Source organism: Myotis nattereri (genome assembly GCF_964212035.1).
Source record: "Myotis nattereri genome assembly, chromosome: 2".
NCBI lineage: Eukaryota > Metazoa > Chordata > Mammalia > Chiroptera > Vespertilionidae > Myotis > Myotis nattereri.
In genome coordinates this window covers 200,398,601-200,421,982 of record NC_138076.1, presented here as the reverse complement: position 1 = coordinate 200,421,982, position 23,382 = coordinate 200,398,601, and the positions used below count along the sequence as shown (strand labels likewise).

General features: G+C 39.3%; 1 protein-coding gene across 1 annotated transcript in view; it reads right to left on the bottom strand.

The window, feature by feature from the left end:
• ANO4 (anoctamin 4) overlaps positions 1 to 23,382 on the bottom strand; it is a 249,092-nt gene that overhangs the window by 143,369 nt on the left and 82,341 nt on the right. Inside the window, exon 3 of the mRNA XM_081083106.1 lies at positions 20,891 to 21,082. Within this exon, the coding sequence (XP_080939232.1) occupies positions 20,891 to 20,945 (55 nt within the window). The 5' untranslated portion in view covers positions 20,946 to 21,082. The remainder of the gene's footprint in view (positions 1 to 20,890; positions 21,083 to 23,382) is intronic.

Sequence of the window (23,382 nt, the reverse complement as noted above, 5' to 3'; positions counted from 1 at the left end):
ATGCTCTTTACTAGTCTTTAATACCACCTCTATCCAAGCAGTCATAATATAAGCTGTTAGAAACAAGAGAACTGCATTTACCAATAGCCCCACATTCTAGTACTTCAAAAGCCATTATGGAACCTAAAAAGCAATGACTTCTTAAATAGACTAGTAAATAGAAGCCTAATTTATTCACTGTCACAGTTAGCAATTCATAAGTTCAAGTAGTAGTTATGACTACTAAATAACTACAATCTATACTAATAAAAGGGTAATATGCTAATTAGACTGGAGAGACTGGATGTCTTCTGGACGTCCTTCTGGATGTCCTTCCGGACAAAGCCGCAGCAGCTGCGAGGGCCGAGGAGGGCTGGTGGCCGGGAGTGGCAGCAGCAGTGGAGTGATGGGGGTGGCACCTTCCCCTGATTGGCCTGGTAGCCTCCCGCAGAGGGAGGCCAGACTGTGGCTTAGGCATGCTCCCTAAGCCATCAGTAGGACATCCCCTGAGGGCTCTCAGACTGTGAGAGGGGGCAGGCCAGGCTGAGGGACACCCTCCCCCACCCCCACAGTGCACAAATTTTCATGCACCAAGCCTCTAGTTTTTAATAACTAAATTCTATAAAGTGTTAAAAAAATTTTTTTGCTGGAAGACATTTTAAGAGTAGAGGAAGTCATAAAAGAAGTAATATAAAGGAGGCATTCAGGTCATTAAAGTCTGTCTTTAAAGAATATTTAATGATATGGAAATACTTAATATATAATGAAAAAGTGAGGAAAGTGGATACAAGGAAACAAGTTATACATATGTCTCAAGTATATTAAAAAAAAAAAAAAGACCTTTTCTGTGACTAGAAAAAAAAAGACACAAAAAAACTCCAAGTGGGTACAGAAGTTCTCTCTCAGTTGTGAAATTATGAGTACATTTTTGTTTTATTCTTTATCAATCTCAGTCCTAGCCCCTCCAGTACAACCTCTTTTAAGAGTTTGCATTATTACTTCTTTGGACACATGTGTATATCCCATTGTTTCTTGATCAATTTTATATATTACTTTTTGGTTTTTGCTATGATAGAAGACAATATAACTTATGTTACTGCCACTCTCCCTTGCTCTACACCCACCCATCAAATCACTATCCTTAGTTGCTATATTATAATGCGTCAGTTTAGTAAATTTAAATTTCTTGTTCATTCAAATATAGATAGTTCTATATTTTCAAACTAGAGGCTTGGTGCATGAGATTGACGCACTCGGGGGGGAGGGGGATGTTTCCTCAGCCAGGCCTGCACCCTCTCGCAGTCCAGGACCACTCAGGGAGCAGGCCTACACCAGCAGTCGGACATCCCCCAAGGACCCAAGGGGTCCTTAGTACTGCCACAGAGGCAGGAGAGGCTCCCGTCACCACTGCTGCACTCGCCAGCCATGAGCCCAGCTTCTGGCTGAGCGGCGCTCCCCCTGTGGGAGCCCACTGACCACCAGGGGACAGTTCCTGCATTAAACTTCTGCCCCTTGGTGGTCAGTGCATGTCATAGCAACCAGTCATTCCACTGTTCGGTCGATTTGCATATTAGTCTTTTATTACATAGGATTAACACAAAGTGGTATAAAAAACAGATTTTGACACTACACTGACCTGGATTTGAATTCCATTTTTATGTGACCCTGAGCCATTAAAGAGTGTCATTGTTCTCATTTATAAAATGAGAGGTTAACATTGGGGGGGTGGGGGAGAACCCTATTAAAAATTATTAAAAATAATTTGGCTCATACTGTTAAATCATCATGGTCCACTAAAATTTTATGTGAGCCCTAGCCATTTTGGCTGAGTGCTTAGAGCAGTGGTCAGCAAACTGCAGCCCCTTGAGTGTGGCTCTTCCACAAAATACCTCGTGCGGGCATTCACGTACAGTGCGATTGAAACTTCATGGCCACACTCAAGGCACCAAAGAGCCGCATGTGGCTCGCGAGCCACAGTTTGTCGACCACTGGCTTAGAGCATTGGCCCACGGACTGAAGGGTTGCATGTTCAATTCCAGACCAAGGGCACATACCGTGGTTGTAGGCTTGATCCCAGACCTTGTCAGGGTACATGCGGAAGGCAAGCAATCGATGTGTCTGACATCGATGTTTCTCGCTCTCTCTCTTCCTCCCTCCCTCCCTCCCCGCCCCTCTCTTCCACTCTCTCTAAAACTCAATGGAGGGGGGAAATCCTCGAGTGAGGGTTAACAACAACAAAAATTTATGTAACATATTCCTCTTTGGCACACTGACAGTCAATTCCAGGTTTAGGGCCTAGATCAGTGATGGCGAACCTTTTGAGCTCGGCGTGTCAGTATTTTGAAAAACCCTAACTTAACTCTGGTGTTGTGTCACATATAGAAATTTTTCGATATTTGCAACCATAGTAAAACAAAGACTTATATTTTTGATATTTATTTTATGTACTTAAATCCCATTTAACAAAGAAAAATCAACCAAAAAAATGAGTTCGCGTGTCACCTCTGACACACGTGTCATAGGTTCGCCATCACTGGCCTAGATTAAACAACAATAAAAAAAAATCAGTAAAAACAAAAAACAAAATCAACAACAACAAAAATCCCTGTAATTTGGACTTGAAATAGTTATTCAAGCAGAAAGAAAGGAAATTGTGACAAAGCAAATCTTACCTTCCCCGTGAAACACAAAAGCCGGGGACTCAGTATAGGCTTAAGGGGACAAACGGTATTTTCTGTGATTCTGCATAATTAATAAATGATGCTAGATCTGAGCTTCTGTCTCTACATGCCATTTATCTTCTGAAATAAAAATTGGTAGTTCCTGTCCTAAGAGGCATATTTAATATCAATCCTCAAATGCAGCATATTTCACAGACTAGGAAGCAGTGATATTTCAAAACTTAATATAAATATCTAAAATAAATCCTCAAATGTAATATTTTTGAGCTTAATAGGCTGCAAAGACACCATTTTCAAGACGGGGAGTCTGTTTTCAATTCCCCATAAGCAAACTCGATGACAGGGCTAAGACAGAGGATGGTTTTAAGAAGGGAGGGAGGTACAGACAGTCCCTGCATCAGTCAGGGTCCAAGATAAATCTTTTAAGAGGGAAGAAAGAAAATGAATTCAGTTCTTCCGGAGGATCTGAAATTGAAAACCCTAGATTTACTTCTGGGACATTCCACTGGTTCTGGAAAAATGTTCCATCTCTGTTTCTCAACTTTCCAAAATCTACTTAGTGAGCCATGAGCTAAAAGGCCTTGCAAAAGAGCATGCTGCCTAAGTGCTACCGTAAAAGACACACTCTTTTTATATTAGTGCTGTGTAACTATAAATCGAGTGATATGACAGATCTTTTTTTTTTCCTTTTACAGCATAAAGCTCAGTTTTATATGAGTAGTGAAAATAAAACAAAAACATATCGGTTCACCCACATTAGTCACTACAAAAGCTTCAGATATTTATTCAGATGATTAACACTGAGTAGTTTTAAGGACCCGATTCAGGACTGGGTCCTAACTGGAGAAGCACATTTGGCTAATAGCGGTCAGATGCTTCCCAGCTTGAAAATGGGAATAATAATCCCACTCCTTCCGCCAGTGCCGGTAATGGCTGGGCTTCTACAAAATTGCTTCCATGTGCCCCTGGATTGGCAAGATAGTCACCTCCTAAAGATAATGCATTCCTGCACTGGGAGATTCAAAGGGGGCTTGGGAATCTGAGCTTCAATGCTCCAAATGGCAGGATGGATCGGATCGGTGTGTCCTGTGGGCAGAGCTCGGTGGGGGTCTTCCAATCTCTGGGATGCTGAGGTCTGTTGTTATGATGACAGGGACTCACAGAGGGAGGGAAGAGAGTAACTAAGGATTAGGAGGGGTTACAGAATAGAAACCATGAAACTTTTAGCATCACTATCATGCTATTTACTCTCTTAACTTGCATGATAAGTCCAGGCATCCGGAAGGTTTGGCTGGATAAATGAGTAAGTATGTCCTTACAGGACAACAAGCCTCATGACAGCTTGTACATCAGCCTCTCGCTTCTCAGTTAGGGAGTTAAGTAACAGAAGTTACCACTAACTGATGGCCATGGTCAAGGGTTTAGGCTAGGCTCAGGGTTTAGGCCACTAGTTATAGTTGTATAATCTTAAATCTCTCCAAGCTTCTTTTTTTAAAAAAAATATTTTTATTGATTTCAGAGGGGAAGAGAGAGATAGAGACATCAGTGATGAGAGAAAATCATTGATCGGCTGCCTCTTGTATGCCCCACCCTGGGGATGGAGCCCACAACCCAGGCATGTGCCCTGACTGGGATCAAATTGCAACCTCCTGGTTCATACATAGGTCGAGGCTCAACAACTGAGTCACACCGACTGGGCTCCAAGCTTCTTAAATAATTTGATATAGCACAGGCAGAAGGTGCAGTTTTAAATTTCCCAAGGCACAATATTCTTTCCAGAAATTAATCATTTGGTTTTCTTCATGATTGCCTTTTCTATAGTTTTCCTTCATTCACTTTGTATGTTCAAAAGGTTGTGAAAAGAGTCTTGGGAAAATTCTATCTAAATGCATCATATAGGTACAAATATTTGCATATGTTCCTCAGGAAAGGGAAAATGCAAATATCGAAGGGAAGAATCTGGTATGTATTTTTAGACATAAGTTTGTTATTCAGCGTATGATAGCAAGGAGCACAGATACCAATGCCCACATTCACCAAGGCCCAAAATAGCTTGTTTTCGTAAGTACCCCCTTATTTACTAACCTCACATCACACATCTCTAAAGAAACACAAAGAGGAAGTGATTCAAATGAGGGATGATTGGTATTATTTCTACACCATAGCACTAACTGTTCGTGAATACATCACACTGACCTTCAATGCAATGAGAAATAAAACAGAAATCCATTTAAGGAGCTTTTATCATTTTTTATTCAACACTAGAGGCCTGGTGCATGAATTCGTGCACAGGTGGAGTCTCTCCGCCTGGCCGGTGATCGGGGCTGATCAAGGCCGTCTCACCCAGGCCTGATCGGGGCTGATTGGAGCCAGTGGCCAGGGAGGGATCGCGGGAGGGACCGCGGGTGGGCTTCAGGGAGTGTCTGGCCCCATCTCACTCAGTCCTGATCAGCAGGACCCCAGCAGCAAGCTAACCTACCAGTTGGAGCATCTATCCCCTAGTGGTCAGTTCACATCATAGTGACTGGTTCGGTCGACCGCTCAGTCGGACACTTAGCATATTAGGCTTTTATATAGAGAGATAATTTCAAAGCCATGTGGAAGATCTTATCTTCTGACCACACCAAAAATCTACCCCACAAATAGGAAAACAAATATGTCATTTCATCCATGCTTCTATTCAAGAATCTATTATAGGATCTAGGATCTTCAAGAAGGGCAGCCCGATTCCTTTGGCTCCATCAAGAAGCATCAACCACAGTTCTCAACACAATGCCTGTTTCCAGATAATGTGAGGTGAAAACACCAAACTCAACTAATTCCCATCTTCAAGAAAAAGAAAACTGTCACAGTGAAAGGTAAAACAACATACAAATAACAAAAAAACAAACACCCATAAGAAATTAAAGACATAAGTCTTAGTTTGGGTCTATCAATAACTAATTTTGTACTTTGTGGCAAGCAATTGCATTTCCTGAGTCACAGAAAAAATACAGGTAATCCCACCTCACCCACAACTGTGAAGACCAAAAGAGATGTAGGAGAAATATTTGTGGGAGCCTTTCAGAAACCATGGAGCAGCATCTAATGTAAGGTGGTGACACCAAGATTATTGTTGTCAAGACTGATTATACATTTACTTTTTCCTTAATTATTTCCCCCTAAAGAATGAGTTGAATTTTGACTCAAATCTTGGCAGAATCAGGGGCAAGTCGGCCAAGAAAGACTTGTCTGTTGGCTGTCTTTCATTTTTTAAATCTTTCCTTAATTGCTCCTCATCTCTCACTCTTGTACATCCCCATAGGCTCTGGTACTTCTGGTTTGTTTATTTGTTCTTTTTTAGCACATGGAATTCTGTTTAATAGTAGAAATTTTACATTGTGATAGCATCTTTTTAAAAATATATTTTAAAAAAAATTTTTTTTTTAAAACCTCACCCAAGGATATTTTTCCATTGATTTTTAGAGAGAGTGAAAGAGAGAGAGAAAGTCAGAGAGAAATACCAATGTGAGAGAAACACAGTGATTGGTTGCCTCCGTCATGAGCCCCAACCAGGGCCCGGGCTGGAGAGGAGTCTACAACCAAGGTACATGCCCTTGACTAGAATCGAACCTGGGACCCTTCGGTCCACAGGACAACACTCTATCCACTGAAGCCAAACTGGCTAGGGCTGTGATAGCATCTTCAAGGTCAAGTTGTGGTTTGGATGTAAAAGCACTGGACGGAGGATTTATTTCTACTATAATTGCTGATTTATAAACAAAGTGGGATTGCCATTTTTGATGCTATCTTTAAAGAGGATTTATTATCTTTTTCCTAGCCATTGAGTTTTTGTTTTGTTTTGTTTTTTCACCCCATGCAAAGGATTTATTTTCTGCAGTTGGGCTAAAATATGGCACTGCTGTGTATGGGGTGAGACAGCACACAAAAGGCACTGGCTGAGTTCAGTCCATTCTCTAATTTGAGCCCAGGCCTTGACATGAGGGTCAGAAAATAATCTTTGAAACTCAGGGAAGTAGAATGAGTTTTGTTTTGAACTAGAAAAAGGGAGCATGAAAAAACAAAGGTCTACTGCGGAGCAGAACAAAAAACAAGCTGTGAAGTGGAGCATCACTTATATTGAAAAGAACAGTAACCCATTTGAGTGACTAATGTATCTTTTCAATGGAACCCTAATGGTTTCTTCTTTAGTATGGTCTTCTGCTAATTTAAATTTCCAAGGCTTTGTTTTACTAACTTGCTAGAAAAATTGCTATCAAATTGTTTCAAGAAGGTAACAGCACAATGAATGAGAGAATCAAACCACCAAAATTGAAATCTTGCCTCCGCCAATTATTGACTGTATGTCCTTGGTCAAGTTATCTAACTTCTCTGTGCCTTAGTTTCCCCAACCATAAAAAAATGAAAACAGCATGAGGATAGTATAAGAATTAAGTGAGATAATGAATGCAAATAGCTTAACAGAGTTTGAGATTGGAACTATGGGAAAGTGCTTAACAAATTATAGCTGTAATTTTATTATTATCAGATGTTTAATTATTTCTGTATACAGACAGTACTACAGATATGCTAGCTCACTAGAAACAGCAATATCTTAAAGTTTCTGTCCTATGATATCATCTTGTCCCAGCATGTAAATGCCACAACTACATAAGAGAAAAATAACCATGCATAAATGGGGAAAGGGCTAAAAGAAGGTTAAAATTACTTGGGAAAATAATCAAACATATCAACAAAACATCATTTTACATTGGGTGGGAGGTTGGGTGGGGAGAGATCAACCATAACCCATGGACACAGACAATAGGGTGGTGAAGGCCTGGAGCGGGGGTGGGAGGGGGGCTAGAAGAGGTTAATGGGGGGAGGGGAATATGTAATACTTTCAATAATAAAGATTTTTTAAAATAATTTTACAAATTCTACAAGAGAATAAAGGACATATTCTGTGACTAATGACCTTTCTCTAGGATTATATGATGAGCTTCACAGATAAAGGAAAAGCAAGAGAAGAACTATTTTAGATTTCAGAAGGTTTCTAATTCTATTTTATATGGCATAATCATTAAAGTGGGATAATTTGATCCATACCCATTAAGTGTTACAGTTTCCAATTCAAAAACTACAATCAATGCTTCAGTTTACTCTGTTCTTGACCCTTAAAATATAGTCCCAACTCCGATGCTCTTAATACTCTCAGTACTGGTCTATGGATGGGAATAGAAAATAATATTCATTAATTATGAGTGGCTAAAAGATAAAGTCAAATGAAATCAATACACAAGAGAAACATCTGACACAATCAGAAGGAAAGAGAAGCCATACAAATACAAGAAGAAGGTGAACGGACCTGTGTCCGTGTACAAAATGAGAACTCCTCTTACTGGTCTCAGCACAAGTTAACTGGGAAATGGTCTATGGTGCAGTGACCGAAAAAGAAATGATTAGGAAGATTTGTATGCTCAGGCACACAAAGCTTCAGAATGTTGCCTGTGATGATGGTGACAACAAAAATGATCACTACCACTTATTACTGAGCACCTACTATGTGACAAGGATCATATTGGGCACTTTACATGAATGAATTTGTCATAACAATGCTGTACAGGGTTGCCAGATATTAAACATAAAAATAGAGGGTTCCCATTTTCAATTTCAATTTCAAATAAACAACTAAATTTTTTTTCTTATACGTGTGCCCCAGGCAATATTTGGTACAGTCACCAAAAAGTAATTGTAGTTTATTGACATTTAACCATGAGTTCTGTATTTTATCTGGCAACTCTAACACCATAAGCAGGTATTAATACCCTCATTTTGCTGAAGAGGAATCAGATTCAGAGCAATTGGGTCATTTGGTCAAGTCTGTATAGCTATTAGGTAACATATCTGTTTATAATATCTAAGCACAAAGCTTGCATTCATAACCAGCACAATTCACTGTCTCTCTTATTATGCTCTTTGCTCTATCAAGATGGCCATCTCCCCATCCGACTGTCGAAATCCTGGTTGACCTTCAAAGTCCAATTTTGCATCCTGTTTAATCTTTCTTAAATTTTCCACAATAGGAATGTTCCCATATCTTTATTTATATTTCTTCCAGCCATTAGTACAGTTTAGCTTCTATTCTAGCAGGTTAAGTTCAGATCCTGCAGTGGGCATTCATGTCTATTTCCTTTTTCTAACATTACATCTCTTTCCTTTTGGGGAAGGTGCCTTTCCCTTACTGCAGCCTGGGTGGAAGGAGAAACCAAAGGGTCCTATCTCGTATTATAAAAGCTGAAGGAGAGGTCTCCTGCCCCATCATTTCTCTCATCAGCCTCTACCCAACCAAGGAAAAGGAGTATGGCCAGTAGAACCTCTGTCTCAGGTCTTCAAAACTTGAGCCAAATAGTGCAAAATTTGAAAAATAGTAGTTCAGTGTTGAGTAGTTGAGTGTTGACCTATGAACCAGGAGGGTCATGGTTCAATTCCCAGTCAGGGCATATGCCCGGGTTGCAGACTCCATCCCCAGTGAGGGGCATGCAGGAGGCAGTGGATTGATGCTTCTCATCATTGATTTTTCTATCTCTCTATCCCTCTCCCTTCTTTTCTGAAATCAATAAAAAAATATTTTAAAAATTGTAGTTCATTTTTTTCCAGATAGTTAAATAGTTCTTTTCTTGGTTTCTGTTCCTTTTGCAAAGCTGGTTCTCTAGGCTTTCTTTCCATATCATTCAGCTTTAAATTCCTTATTTGCTTGGTTTAAATAATTGACTTCAGTTATTTATCACCAAAGAACACTGACTGATCACCAATTTGGACACAACTGAGAGCTCCCTAAGGACATGATAAAGTTCTACACTGTATCAGCCCTTAGGAAGTATTTTCCAAATACATAGTTAGCACATAGTAGGCACTCAGAAAAGGTTGTAGACTCTAAAGGAAATGAACTAAAATAATCTAGGGCTGATGGCACAGAGATCTACAAGATTGCCTTGCTCTGTCTTTTCATATTTAACAATAGGTTTTCAGAAAGCACTTTGGGAATTGGGATTATTAACTTTGTAAAAAGTAGATGGATGACTTAATAGGCCTCAATATGGCTAAAATGTCCATGCTGCCTCTAAGATCTATGACTCACTACAAATTAGAAACTCAGTTGAGAGCTCTTGTATAATCTCTCAACAGAGCTATGATGCATTAGTCTAAGTACACTACAAGTAAAAGAATGAAACTAAAGAAGTCCTATCTACCTTGCAGAATAATGAGTTTTAAATATGTATTTTTCATTTTAATGACTTTTATTGATTCATGCTTTTAGTTCATATTCATTTAAAAACAAAGTACATTAAATATATCCTCTTATTGCTCTATAAATGCACACAGTTCATTCTGTATATCAAAAGTAATAATAATGGTGCTAAAACACCAAGATGGTTATAAAAATGACATCCTAGCTTCAAACATAGTATTGAACAGTACAATTTAGAACCCAACAAAATACATAAAAGTGCCACATATGAAAACATACAGTGTGTATCTCTACTTCAGTACTGGGCATATACTTGACCTTCTTTAAAAACACAGTAGGGCTTTTTACTCCCTGAAAAGGGTTGACATATGCAAAAAAGTGCAAATTCTAGCGTCACTGATTTCAATATCATTACATTCAAGTCAGAATAAAATTTTCATTGTACAAAAGAGTAAGCTACATACTTTGAAAAAGAAAAAGCAAAGCTAGAAACTAAAGCAGAATAGGGGGCAATCTCTTAAGAGTAGAAACCCTAAAGTTACACTCAGTATGTATTGACTGAAAGCAAGAGCATTGCAAACAGCATGGTGGATATGAGGCAGGCAACCCTGGCTTAAATAATCCGGCATGATCACTACTGTATGACTGTGGTCTGGGCTACTTAAAGGAGCAGCCAGCTCTCCATATAGATGGGGGCTCCTTCACCTGAATCCCCTTAAAGGTCCTTGAAAGAAATCACTTGATGATAAAAAAAAAAACCTGTCTCTGCACACCCCATCCCCCCCCCCACCCCAACAGAATCATCTACATCACATTTATCTGAAAAGGAAAAAAATTCTCGGGCACTCGGAGTAGGTTTGGAAGGGGCTTAGCCCCCTAGTTCTTTTCTCCTTTTCTGAAACCAGATAAAGAAGCTGTAGAGCTTTAAGTAAGAACATGCACAAAAATGGGGGGCGGGGTGCTTTATTCACAGCAAAGACTTGGAACCAGCTCGTTTCCAAGACGAGTCTCTGGGATTGGCGAAGGAGTGTATGTGGCAGAACTAGCGGATTTGGAGCAAAAGCAAACATGCTCAAAAGAAGAAAAGTATGCTTTTCTTAGTCCTTCAAGGAACTCACTCATAGCAAAGTATGCACAGACAAGGCCATGTTACAAACACAGCTCTGCCCAGCCAGTCAGGTTTTAAGCCCGATCCCCACTGTGAGCCCAGTCCCCCATGGATTCAGTGAGGATACAAGTCATACTTCTCTTGCTCTAACTAGGAAAAGAGAAAGAAAGAGAGCACAAACGTACGATAACGTGGTACATCATCTGTAATGTTTTAAAGGCCAGATCTTCTCTCTGCTGAGTGTCACTGAACTGTAAACAGTGAAATTTATCACCTTGATAAAAAAAAAACCCAAACCACAACAACACTAAATTACCAAGCCACATGTTTCCATGATTTAAAAAAATAAAACAGAAGCCAGTGTAAAAAATTCACACTTTGAAAGAAAAACTTCACGATGGTACTTGGGAGCATCCCTTGCTCTGTTTCAGGTTTTCCTTTAGAAGGGGCAAGTCTAAAACATCCTTTAAAAACAAAAAGGAAAAATAAAAGACAAAAGCAAATAGAGACAGACTCATAGAGAACAGGCTGGCAGCTGGGAGGAGGGGAATTGGGGTATGGGGAGATAAATGGTGATGGAAGGAGACTTGACTTGGGGTGGTGAACATACAATACAGTGGACAGATGATGTGTTACGGAATTGTGCACCTGAAACCTGTGTAATTTTGTTAACAAGTGTCACCCCAATAAATTCAATTAAAAGGAAAAAATAAACAAAAGGAATTAAGATCCTATCTGAACTGTTTGTTTGGGAGGTGAGGGTGGGTACTTAAGTGAGTGAATTTCCAGTGTTTATATAACATCCAAGGTCATACTCCATGAGAATGAGGCACAAAGGTATTCTACAATGTTGACATAAATAGAAATAACAGCATAAAGTGTTTTAGGTACCAGTTTAAAAAACTAAGACTTTAGCCCTGACTGGTTTGGCTCAGTGGATAGAACGTTGGACTGCAGATTCAAGGGTCCCAGGTTCGATTCCGGTCAAGGGCATGTACCTTGGTTGCAGGCATCCCCAGTAGGGGGTGTGCAAGAGGCAGCTGATCGATGTTTCTCTCTCATTGATGTTTCTCTCTATCCCTCTCCCTTCCTATCTGTAAAAAATCAATAAAATATATATATAAGAAAACAACTAAGACTTTATTTTTATTTCATTTTATTTTTCCCATCACCATTTGTCCCCTCTATGCCCTCTTCCACCTCTACTTCCCCCTACTCCTGCAATCGACACACTGTTGTCCATGCCCATGAGTTCTCTCTTTTTTCTTTTTTGCTCAATCCCCCCACTTCCCCAACATTCCCTACCCCAACCAGAGCTGTCTGCCTGCTCTCTTTCTATGAGTCTGTCTCTATAAAAACTAAGACTTTTAAGTCAGTGCAATGAAACCCTGACATTAAATAAAGGATTAGATTTCCCATTATACACACAACCTGACCGTGAAAAACAAAAAGTAGGTCGTTAACTTCACAAGAGGAAGCACCATCAGTAAATATTCAGGTGACCAGATAAAATGCCACCAAAATATTGCAAAAGCCTTCCCAAATGCTCCTTTAAGTTCAATACGTTATTTGTTAAATGCAATACAGATTGATTTTTGTGGTGTGTGGGTGTGTGTGTGTGTGTGCGTGTGTGTGTGGTTTTGGTTTTCTTTTTTCTTTTTCTTTTTGGTTGATGGAGAACTTTTCCATTGAGTACAGAAAGAGAGAGGCTTTAAGGAACCAAAAGCACCTTGAGTGCTGTGTCTTTTTACAAATATGTATAAATAAAGTTATGGAAGGTCTATTTCTATCCTCGTTATTATGTTTACAAAGATCCACTCCCCCCAAAATGATGCAATAAACTAAGCCAAATAGGTCTTGTTTGACAACATCACATGCTCTAAGATCTAGGATTTAGGGATTAAAAATTATGCTATCATATGTAGATATATAAACACAGGGTTTTAATCCTTAAATGTATTACCACTGTAAAGACTTGAGAAATTTAGTCTCATCCCATTAAATCCAACTTACCACTGAAATTCTGGTTTTAAAGTAAAAAAAAAAGCAAGGCTCTTCCTGGCAACTATAACAAAGAAAAACCAGCAGTGAGTGACTGAGGGGAAAAAGGAATTGCTGAGATGAAACTATCACTGTAACTCCCAGCAAATGTCAGTGCTATCCTTATCTTATACCTGTGATTCTGGAAGCTTTCATTGCTGCTCTCTGAGACTTGCTCCTGTAACTATATCTAAATGTTTTCTTCCTTCTCCAGTGCTGCCAGTCATGCTGTAGATGTGAAATTGCCCAGTTGTTTGGGTGGGGAAGGCAGACAAGCTGGAGGAGGAAGGGGTGGAAATGTAATGGGACACTTCCAGTTCAATGTCTTCGAAGGACAACACTATCTACAAGCGTAATGTCCAGAGCTCTGTGTATGTCACAAAATTTTTCCAACTTCTTTTTTATTTCAGCCAAAATATTCTGCCCCTAGAATTGAATTAGAATAAAAGAACAAATTCACAAAAAGGGAGCATGCCCAATCTAACAGGCCACAAGATAGATATAAAACATTAGGTCAGGGTACATCGAAAATGAGGAAAAAGCCCTGGCCGGTTTGGCTCAGTAGACAGAGTGCCAGCCTGTAGACTGAAGGATCCAGGGTCAACTCCTGTCAAGGGCACAAGCCCAAGTTGAGGGCTCGATCCCCATCAGGGGGCATGCAGGAGGTAGCCGATCAATGATTCTCTGTCATCATTGGTATTTCCATCTCTCTCTCCCTCTCCCTTCCTCTCTGAAACCAATAAAACTATATTGAAAAAAAAGAAAATGAGGAAAAATAAAAATACATATTAGAAGCTAGAGTGAATGGCAAGTACAAATAAAAGGTATACATCTACATTCTAAAGCTTTGGAATGTTTCCCAGTGTAGGGGGAAAAAAGCAACTATCCATATACACTATTCAGGAGTGTTGTATGTTGTATCTGTTGTTCCATGATGACTTCTTGTTCCTAAATGTGTGTTTTTGTATATTTGTACGATATAATTTTTCTTAATTATAATTCTATGCTCAACTATTGGCTTTATATTTTCAACCAATAACCAATAGTTTAACAAGTTATTATAAAATTATGCATAGATAAATGTAGTGATGTGTTTTTAAGGTGAGAGCAGTGACCAGAGAAAGTCTAAATTATCCCATGCTGATGGTACACTGTTAGGAAATATCTTAATAATATTTATTTAAATTGTATTACATTAATATCGGTATAGGATGTCAATTAAAGGCCGACTGTACTCTGCCTGGGTCAGACACCAGCAGAATAGTCTATGCCAGCGGTTCTCAACCTGTGGGTTGTGACCCCTTTGGCGGTCGAACGACCCTTTCACAGGGGTTGCCTAAGACCACCCTGCATATCAGATATTTATATTACGATTCATAATAGTAGCAACATTACAGTTATGAAGTAGCAACGAAAATAATTTTATGGTTGGGTCACAACATGAGGAACTGTATTTAAAGGGCTAGAAGGTTGATAACCACTGGTGTTATTCTGGGCACTGTGTTTTCAAAGAGGCAGCCATGAAATAAGACTGTTTCTAAGAGCAGAGTGGGCAGGAGGTTATCTGAAAAACATGTCACTGAAGGAAGCACTGAAGAAACTAGGAAATGTTTCAGTTGACAAGCAGCTCAAGATGAGTTTTTTAACAACTCAAGGATCATCATTTGAAAGAAGACTTAGATTTACTCTATATAATCTCAGAATGCAAACCTGTATCCAGTGGGTGGAATAGATTTGACAAACAGTAAATAATCATTTAGTAGTGGAACCTACTCTGAGTATCTCATGGGCTTAGCAAGGATGGGGAATACAAAGATAAATACAGTTCCTGCCTTCCAGGAGAACTATGAAATCTAAAACCAGGTGGACCCAATAAGGCTTCCAAGTTCTATAAAGATCAATTCTGATCAGTGAGCTTTAGAAAGGCTTTTGGGAGAAACTGGAATTTGGGTTATATTTTGAGAAATGAGAAGTAGAGATCAATTGGGGGAAGGGCTCCTCCAAAAAACAGGGAGGAGCTTGAGCAATGACAGAGAAATGGAAAGTACTATTAAAAGCCTACTTGAGCAATAGTGAAGAGCTGATGATGGTTCAAGTAGAATCAGCAGGTCATGGAGTATAAAATGACATAACCAGGGAAAAAAGAGGGAGGTTACAGTGGAGAGGGACCACAAGGTTGCACTTACTTCTGGACAGCCATATTTTTTAAGCAGAGGAGGGATAATGTTGATCATCATCATTAGAGAACTTTGGGGTGGCCTGAAAAAATAACTAAAGAGAGCCATCAAAGGCAACTCTCCAACATCCAAACGCCTTTTATTGGGCCCCCCAGAATTAACTTCTCATCATCTGTCTTTTCTCAGATTGTTCCCTTCATCTTTTCCAACTAAAGCCTGTTGTTCCCAGAGGTCACTGCTTCCCTGTGGGATTTTCTGCTAGAGCCCTGACACCAATGGATCTGGAGAAGATATCTTCTTTGAGTCTCTTTTAGTATTGAGGTATAATAGACATATTATTAGCTTCAGTTGTACATAATAATTTGATAATTGTGTATACTGAGAAATAATCACCACAATAAATCTAGTTAGCATCTTTCACCATACAGAGTTACAATTTCTTTTTCTTATGATGAGAACTTAGATTTCCTTGAGTCTTAATGCCACTTCAGACCATTGTTCTTCCTTCTTCCCTAAACACACCCAGCTTTAAATCTCAGGTTGTTATATTTTATCACCTTCTATTCCTCATGACTACATTCATCTGCTGCCTCCCAGGTCATGCTTCCACATTTCTTGATGAGGTTAACTCCTGGCTTATTATCACTCTCCCCAAAACTATTCAATTATTGAAAATTTCAATATCTATGTAGACAATGCTTTCTAAACCCTGGCCTCTCAGTCCTGAGAATTCTTTACTCCAATGATCTTGCCTTATTATAGTCACTCATTTCATATCCTAGTCTAGACTTGCTTATTGCTAATAATAGCACCCTCCTCCATAACATCAGTGCCATGCATGCCCTCTCTTATCACGTCCTCTTATCTTTCCAGCTCTTCTTCCCATTACCCGACCTCAACACCCTTTCAAACCTCTCAGACCTCCAATCAATTGATTCTATCAGCTTTCCACTGTTCCTCACCCCCTTGATGTCTTGACTTAACTCTTTACAAAGCTTACATCACATAATCAATTATTATAATCATTGCCTCTCATGCACCTCTGAATCCCAATCACTCTTTTCCTAATTCTTTGGCAAAATGCAGCCCTGACTAAATCTAACCCCCCATCTATTCTATGTCTTCACTCATGTGGCTAAACAAGATCAAAGCAAAACACAACTATGGTGACTCCTCCTACTTTAATCATAACCATAAATCTACAACAGCCCTTGAACGTGACTGGCAATCATATTTCTTGTTTATCATACCATCATATCATCATAACATACAGATTCCCCTCCACCTCTCCCTCTTTCTCTGCCTCTCTCTCCTTGGCTCCATTCTCATTCTCAGCCATGACCTTGCTTTCCACATTACAAATAAAACTGACAGTGGGAAAAGAACTTCTTAGATCCTCATCACACTGCCAACATACACATATTGTCCCTTCCCATCTGTTATCACAAATAAACTATTCATGATTGTATTGTGCGCTACTCTCATCTCTCTCACCAATGCTCACATCATGAATTCTCCCCTCTTTCCAACATCATGAATTATCTACTAAACAGTTGCTATTTTGAAAAGAAACTCTCCCTTGACCTTATTTCTCCTCCAGCTTCTTCCCTATTTTTTCACTATCTGTCACAGCAAACTGCTCAAAAAAGTTGTCTGTATTTAGGGTATTCAATGTATACCCTCCCATACTCCTTTAAATCTGCATTAATCAGTATTTCATACCCACCACTTCACGAAAACTTCTCTTATTAAAATCACAATTGATCTTCACTTTACTAAAATCAATGGCCAATTCTTAGCGTTGGACTTACTTGACTTTCAGCAATATTTAACCTAGATAATCACCACTCCTCTCTTCTTGATAAACTTTCGTTACTTATCTTTCAAGACACATAATTTCTGGCTTCTTTCCATCCTTGCTGGGCATTCTATCTTGGTCTTCTTTGCTGCTAATTCATGTTCTCTTTTACCTTTACTATTGGAGTGCCCCAGATTTCAGCTCTTAATCCCCCCCCACACTGCCCCATCTTTACTTCTTTCTTTTGTCTTCTCTTTTCATCTCAGTGCTTCAAAGACCATTTATATGTCAACAACAGTCAATTTTTGATCTCCCACCAAGACTAATCACTCAAACTCCAGACATGTTTATCCCACCACTTACATGATCTTGCCAGTTTTTAATATTATCAGGTTCACAATCAGACTTCTGATCTTGGCCCTACTTCTGACTTAAAATCCACCAAATCTGTTTCTCCTACAGCTTCTCCATTGGATATCAATCAAATATATTCAGATAAAAAACCTTGGAGTCATCCTTAGAACTCCTTTCTCTCTTACCCAACATTCAGTCCATTGGGAAATCCTGTTAGCCCATCTTTAAAATACTTCCAAAATCCAAATCCTCACCACCACCCTACTCCTACCCCTAATGATGAGAGCTACCATCATCTCTTGACTAGATTATTATGGTGGCCTCCTATGTGACCTTTCTCCTTTCACCCTCTCTATCTATATACTCAAACAGTAGCCAAAGTGATCCTTGTAAAATATAAGACAGATCATAGGATTCTTTTTCTCCAAACTCTGAAAGTGCTCTGATTTCACACAGGATTCAAAGTCCTTACCGTGGACTCTAAGGCCCTGCCCAATCTGTTCCCACTGGCCTCTCTAGGCTGATGTTTTCCCCTCACTTTAGGCTCAGGCCCTCTGTGCTGATCTTCAAACTTCTAGATTCATCGCTATCCTAGGCTCTATCCACTGACTAGCTCTCTGCTGTAATGAACTTGCTCATTTACATGGCTCTCTGAGCTCCTTCTAGTCTTTTTTTTTTTTAATCCTCACCTGAAGATATGTTTTTTATTGGTTTTTAGAGAGAAAGGGAGTGAGAGAAACATTGATATAAGGAAGAAACATCAATTAGTTGCCTTCTCTCTGTGCCCCGACTGGGGATTGAACCCACAACCTAAGTATGTACCCTGACCAGGAATCAAACCCATAACCTTTTGGTGTATGGGAGGACACTCCAACAACTGAACCACCTAGCCAGGGTGCTCCTTCTAGTCTCTGATTGCACATCTCCTCCACGAAGTGGCCTACCCTGACCACCTTATCTAAAATTTCAATAAGCAATCCTACTACCTGACTCCCCTACTTTTCCTTTTACCCATAATGCTTATTATCTTCCTAAACACAATATAACTTACCTATCCGATTCTCTGAGGTCAGGGACCTTTGTTTATTTCATTGATGTATCACAAGTACTTGAAGGATAGGCCTTCAACAAATATTTGTTGAAAGAAAGGCAGGTAGAACAATTTAGAAAACTACTATAATTTGTCAGTGATAACACAATAAAGCTGGAAAATTTGTTTATAAAAATAACTATTGTAATAATCTGAAAAACAGTTAATGATGGTTCAGTCCTACCCTACTCATATTTATTGGAGATACAATATATATAATCCAGACTTCTCATCCTTGAAAACCTTATGGTGGAGAGACAGGTAATTTAAAAAATGTTAAAATATAATGTGACAAAACCAAGGCATCCTAGAGAGAGCAGCATGAGCAAATGTTGGGAGACATGAAATTGTACCAGGTGTTTGAAGAGCTGAATGCAAGTCAGTCTGATTAGATGTCTGATTAATCTGATTAATGGTCTAGCTGATGTGCCAACTTGTCTAGACTACAGTCCCCAATTACTCAATGAACACTAGGTATTGCTGTGCTGTGATAGAAATCTGAAATCAGTTGAAATTAACTTAGGAAGATTATCCTAGGGAATCTGAACAGAACTGATCCAATCACCTGAAAGGCCTTGAAAGCAGAGCTGAGGCCTCCCTGAAAAAGAAGAAATTCCACTTGTGGACAGCAGCTTCATCTGCACCCAAAAGTTCCAGTCTGCCCTTCCTGACAGCCTGCTCTATGGATTTCAGACTTACCTTGACAGAACTCACAATCATGAAAGAAAATTCCTTGTAATAAATCTCTAGTATGTATCTTTCACTGGTTCTGATTTTCTGGATGAATCCTGACTGATACACCAGCATATAAAGTTTAAGGCAGAGGTAGGCAAAAATGAAGGATGAGAAGCCGTAGAGGCTAAATCACGAAGGGCACTTTTTTTCAGCATGCTAAGAGGTTTAAACTTTACCCTACAGACAGCAGGACAAGCAAGGTGAATGACATAGTCAGGGTTGAGATGAACTATTCTAGATTTAGTGTAAAGGACCTACTGGGATGGGATGCAAGAAAAAGAGAGAGATGATGGAAATGGGAAAACCGGGAAAGTTGTATGCCAAAGAACTAACAGAAAAACCAAGAAAGAAGACTGTTGTGGGAGCCAGGGAACATGGTTTTGGGAAGGAGTGGTGGTCATTTCTGGTCTGGTGCATCAGAAGAGTCTGTCACTTGGCATACTGGGCCTATAAGAGGTCACTAAGGGCCTCAAGAGAAGATGTGGAGGAGCTAGAAACCAGGTAGTGGTAGGTTGAAGAGTGGCTTGGAGGGAGAGAGAAGAGGAAATGGTGTAGATTATTCTTTGGCCTAGAAGATGTTTGGCTTAGAAAGGAGAAGGGAAACTTCAAGAGAGATGGTAAATGAAAGAGAAAGTGGCAAATGAATATGATAGGAATAGGAGAGCTTAAGCCTATGTAATAACCCAAGGAGAAAGAACCAGCAGTAAGGGAGGAAGAAAAAGAGAGAATGAGAGGACACATTCTCCTGAGCAAGGCTCAAGAGAGGAGGGGTGGCCAAGGGCACAGGTGAAGGCTTATTCAAGATCATTGGGAGGACCTTCATCTCCTAAAAATGTAGGAAAGATGGAAAGGATGGGAGTAAAGAGAGATACATTTAGAGAGAGAGAGAGAGAGAGAGAGAGAGAGAGAGAGAGAGAGAGAGAGAGAGAGAATATGAATGGCATGACATGGCTAGAGATGGAGGCTTAGCTTTAGTTGGGGCTGGGTGGCCACCTGCCCAGACATTACACAGAAGAATCAGATGGACAGTAAAGTTGCCTTGTTCAGTGATGTTTCCTCAGCATCCAAGACAATGCCTGGCATATAGCAGGCATTCAATAAATTGGTTGAATGAATGAATGAATACCTAAATGAGTTTCTCATTCAAACAAGCAAATAAAACCTTTTTTATAAAAAACTACTTGCTTTGATATTGACTCATTTTAACATTTTTTACTTGTTAAAATGCTTCCAAGAGCCTTGAAACATAATATAATCCCAATCTTCTGCCTTACTCTTAGGAGGTTATAGGCAAGTCAAACCAGATATCTTGGGCTTCAACATGGGCATTCTCAGGGTGACCTTCTCCCTGGCCTATTCTAGAATAAATTATGAAGAAAATGGCCAAATCCTCTTTTGTTTTAGTATACAATACGCATTTTTGAACTAAGAAGTTAATTCACTTAGATCTTCATTTAGATTCTACCACTGTCGGCAGAACGTAGCCTTCACCTTTCTGACACATCAAGCTCTCTCTGTACTCTTACTTGTCTTGTGACATTTACCAGTGATTGAAGTGAAGAAAGGGACAGACACAAGATTCTTTTAAAAAGCAAACTTAACTGGAATTATGGCATAATTCAATAATGAAAATATAACACAGGCTGTTTTTGATTGCTACTAACATGGGTCCCTGCTGCACTTTCCCCATGCCTTACCTGGGTGGAAGGCTTTGGTTTTCCCATTAGTGATTCCAGAAGAGCTTGCCTCCATTTTTATTGACCTTCTACTTGGTGGGAGTGAGGAATGCCTGACCACGGGCAGGCGACGTGACCTTGGGTGGCTTGCCACACTTCGCCGTTGATGGATTTGCAAACGCTTTTCAGCCCCATGAATAGATAAACTTAAACCTGGAATGAGAAATAGCACCATTATGTTGACTAAGTCAGTTCAGAAAGGCTAAAATGCCAGATTATTTTCTGGCATGAAATCCAGAGCGTATAAACAACTGAGCTTCAAATTCTTAAGGGATGCAAATGATGCTAGAATTGTGATACCAATTGATTTTCACACTAACAATATTTAATGAACACCGTTTCTTTCAAAAGTGGACAACCTCAGATATCATGACAAGAGTTTTAGGAATAGGGATAGTCAATTTACATATTACCAATATTCCAATGAAGTCAAATATTAAAATGCTTCCCCAAATCCTGGAGAATATGCACATATTTGGCATGCTGTTGTCCGGGGCTATCAATAGTAAGAACTGTTGTTGGGATATCTGGAATTTCAATAAAAATCAAAGAACCTTCTCCAGGGGATTCATGTAGAGGCCAGAGTTGAAGACTAAATTCAGATTTATACCTCTGATAACCTTAGAATTATGTGTATTTCTAGAGCTATTTTATTTGGAAAAAATTCAAACATATCCAAAGCTAAAATAACAGTATAATGAACCCTATGAACCCATTACCCAGCATTAATAAATATGAAGATTTTTCCATAAAGTTGAAAAAGAAAAGGATTTTTTCCAATCTTTTTTCATCTATATTACTCCCTTTGTTGATGGATTGCTTTTAGGTGCCAGAATAGTTTGAAGGAAATTCCATACATTGTGTCAATCTCATCAAAAACAATATGAATTGCACCAATTTACATAGATTATGGCAATATGGATCACATGTATTGATACATATAAAATATGTCAAAATCTGAGTTCAAAAGATGTTATTTAAAAAAAACACACATTGATCAACATTGGAAGTGCTAAATTCTCAATTCATTACTCAAAAAATCGATAAAGAGAAAGAATTAAGCATTTGTCCTGCCTTTACTTTATTAACAACATTTCAAAGTAACCAAATAGTTAATAAGAGAAAGTTCTTCACTCTAGAATTCCAGCTAATAAATTACTGATGGAAAGAGAATTAAAAAATTATTTTAGAAGCCTCAATGAAATATGAAAGATGGTTGATTTGTCCAAAGAAGTACTATGAGGATGGAACTGGAATGCAAAGGCATGAATGACTGAATCCAGACCTGTTCTTAAAAAAAAAAGCCAAGAAAAGGTGTCGGCCTTATTAATACCAACTAGCTAGGGGGATCTGGTCAAGAATCATGCTATTTGATAGGGGAAAGCTAAGCTTCACAAAATCACAGCTTTTTTTCTTTATTAAGAGGAAAATCTTTTGAAACTTGAAGGTAGGAATTTAAAGTTAGAAATTACTTTAGTGGTTAGCTAATTAATCTGGTACCTTATACAGATGAGTAAAGTAGGCCTGGCAAGGTAAAAATAGTAAATTTACATATTACCAGTAGAAGAAGGCTACAGTGAGAAGTCTACTAAAAACCCAGACGTGAGGGAAATAAAAAGCCTGCTCAGAGGTAAACTGTTAATCAGTAATAATGGGTCATGCGAGAGGTATAAAGAGTTACCTTAAATTTCTCCAAGGTGGGGGAAAAATATGACCCAAGTCAATTTGTAAATTCTAACCAATCTTTAAGAAAGGATGACTCAAATCAGAGTGAGGTTTGGTCAGTATAAAGGAAGCATTAAACCAGCGGTTCTCAACCTGTGGGTCGCGACCCCTTTGGCGGTCGAACGACCCTTTCACAGGGGTCACCTAAGACTATCCTGCATATCAGATATTTACATTATGATTCATAACAGTAGCAACATTACAGTTATGAAGTAGCAACGAAAATAATTTTATGGTTGGGTCACAACATGAGGAACTATATTTAAAGGGCCAGAAGATTGAGAACCACTGCATTAAACCAACCAAGAGCCCGGCCGTGTGGTTCAGTGGTTGAGTGTCGACCTATAAATGAGGAGGTCACAGTTGGATTCCTGGTCAGGTCACATGCCCTAGTTGCAGGCTCGATCCCCATTAGGGGGTGTGCAGGAGGCAGCCGATCAATGATTCTCTCTCATCATTGATGTTTCTATTTCTCTCTCCCTCTCCCTTCCTCTGTCTCTAAAATCAATAAAAACAAATACTAAAAAACAACCAACAAACAATGCAATAGAGACAAACTGGGCAGTGCCCATCCAGGCAACAGCCTCAGAGATCGAGAATTCCAAATACACAGCCAGGCTGTCCTGACACACAGTTTCACTCTCCTTTATCCACCTACGTGCCCTTGCTCTGACAGTGCTCACCAGACAGCCTTCAGACTAGGACATGGCCTCCAGTGCAGGGAGTAA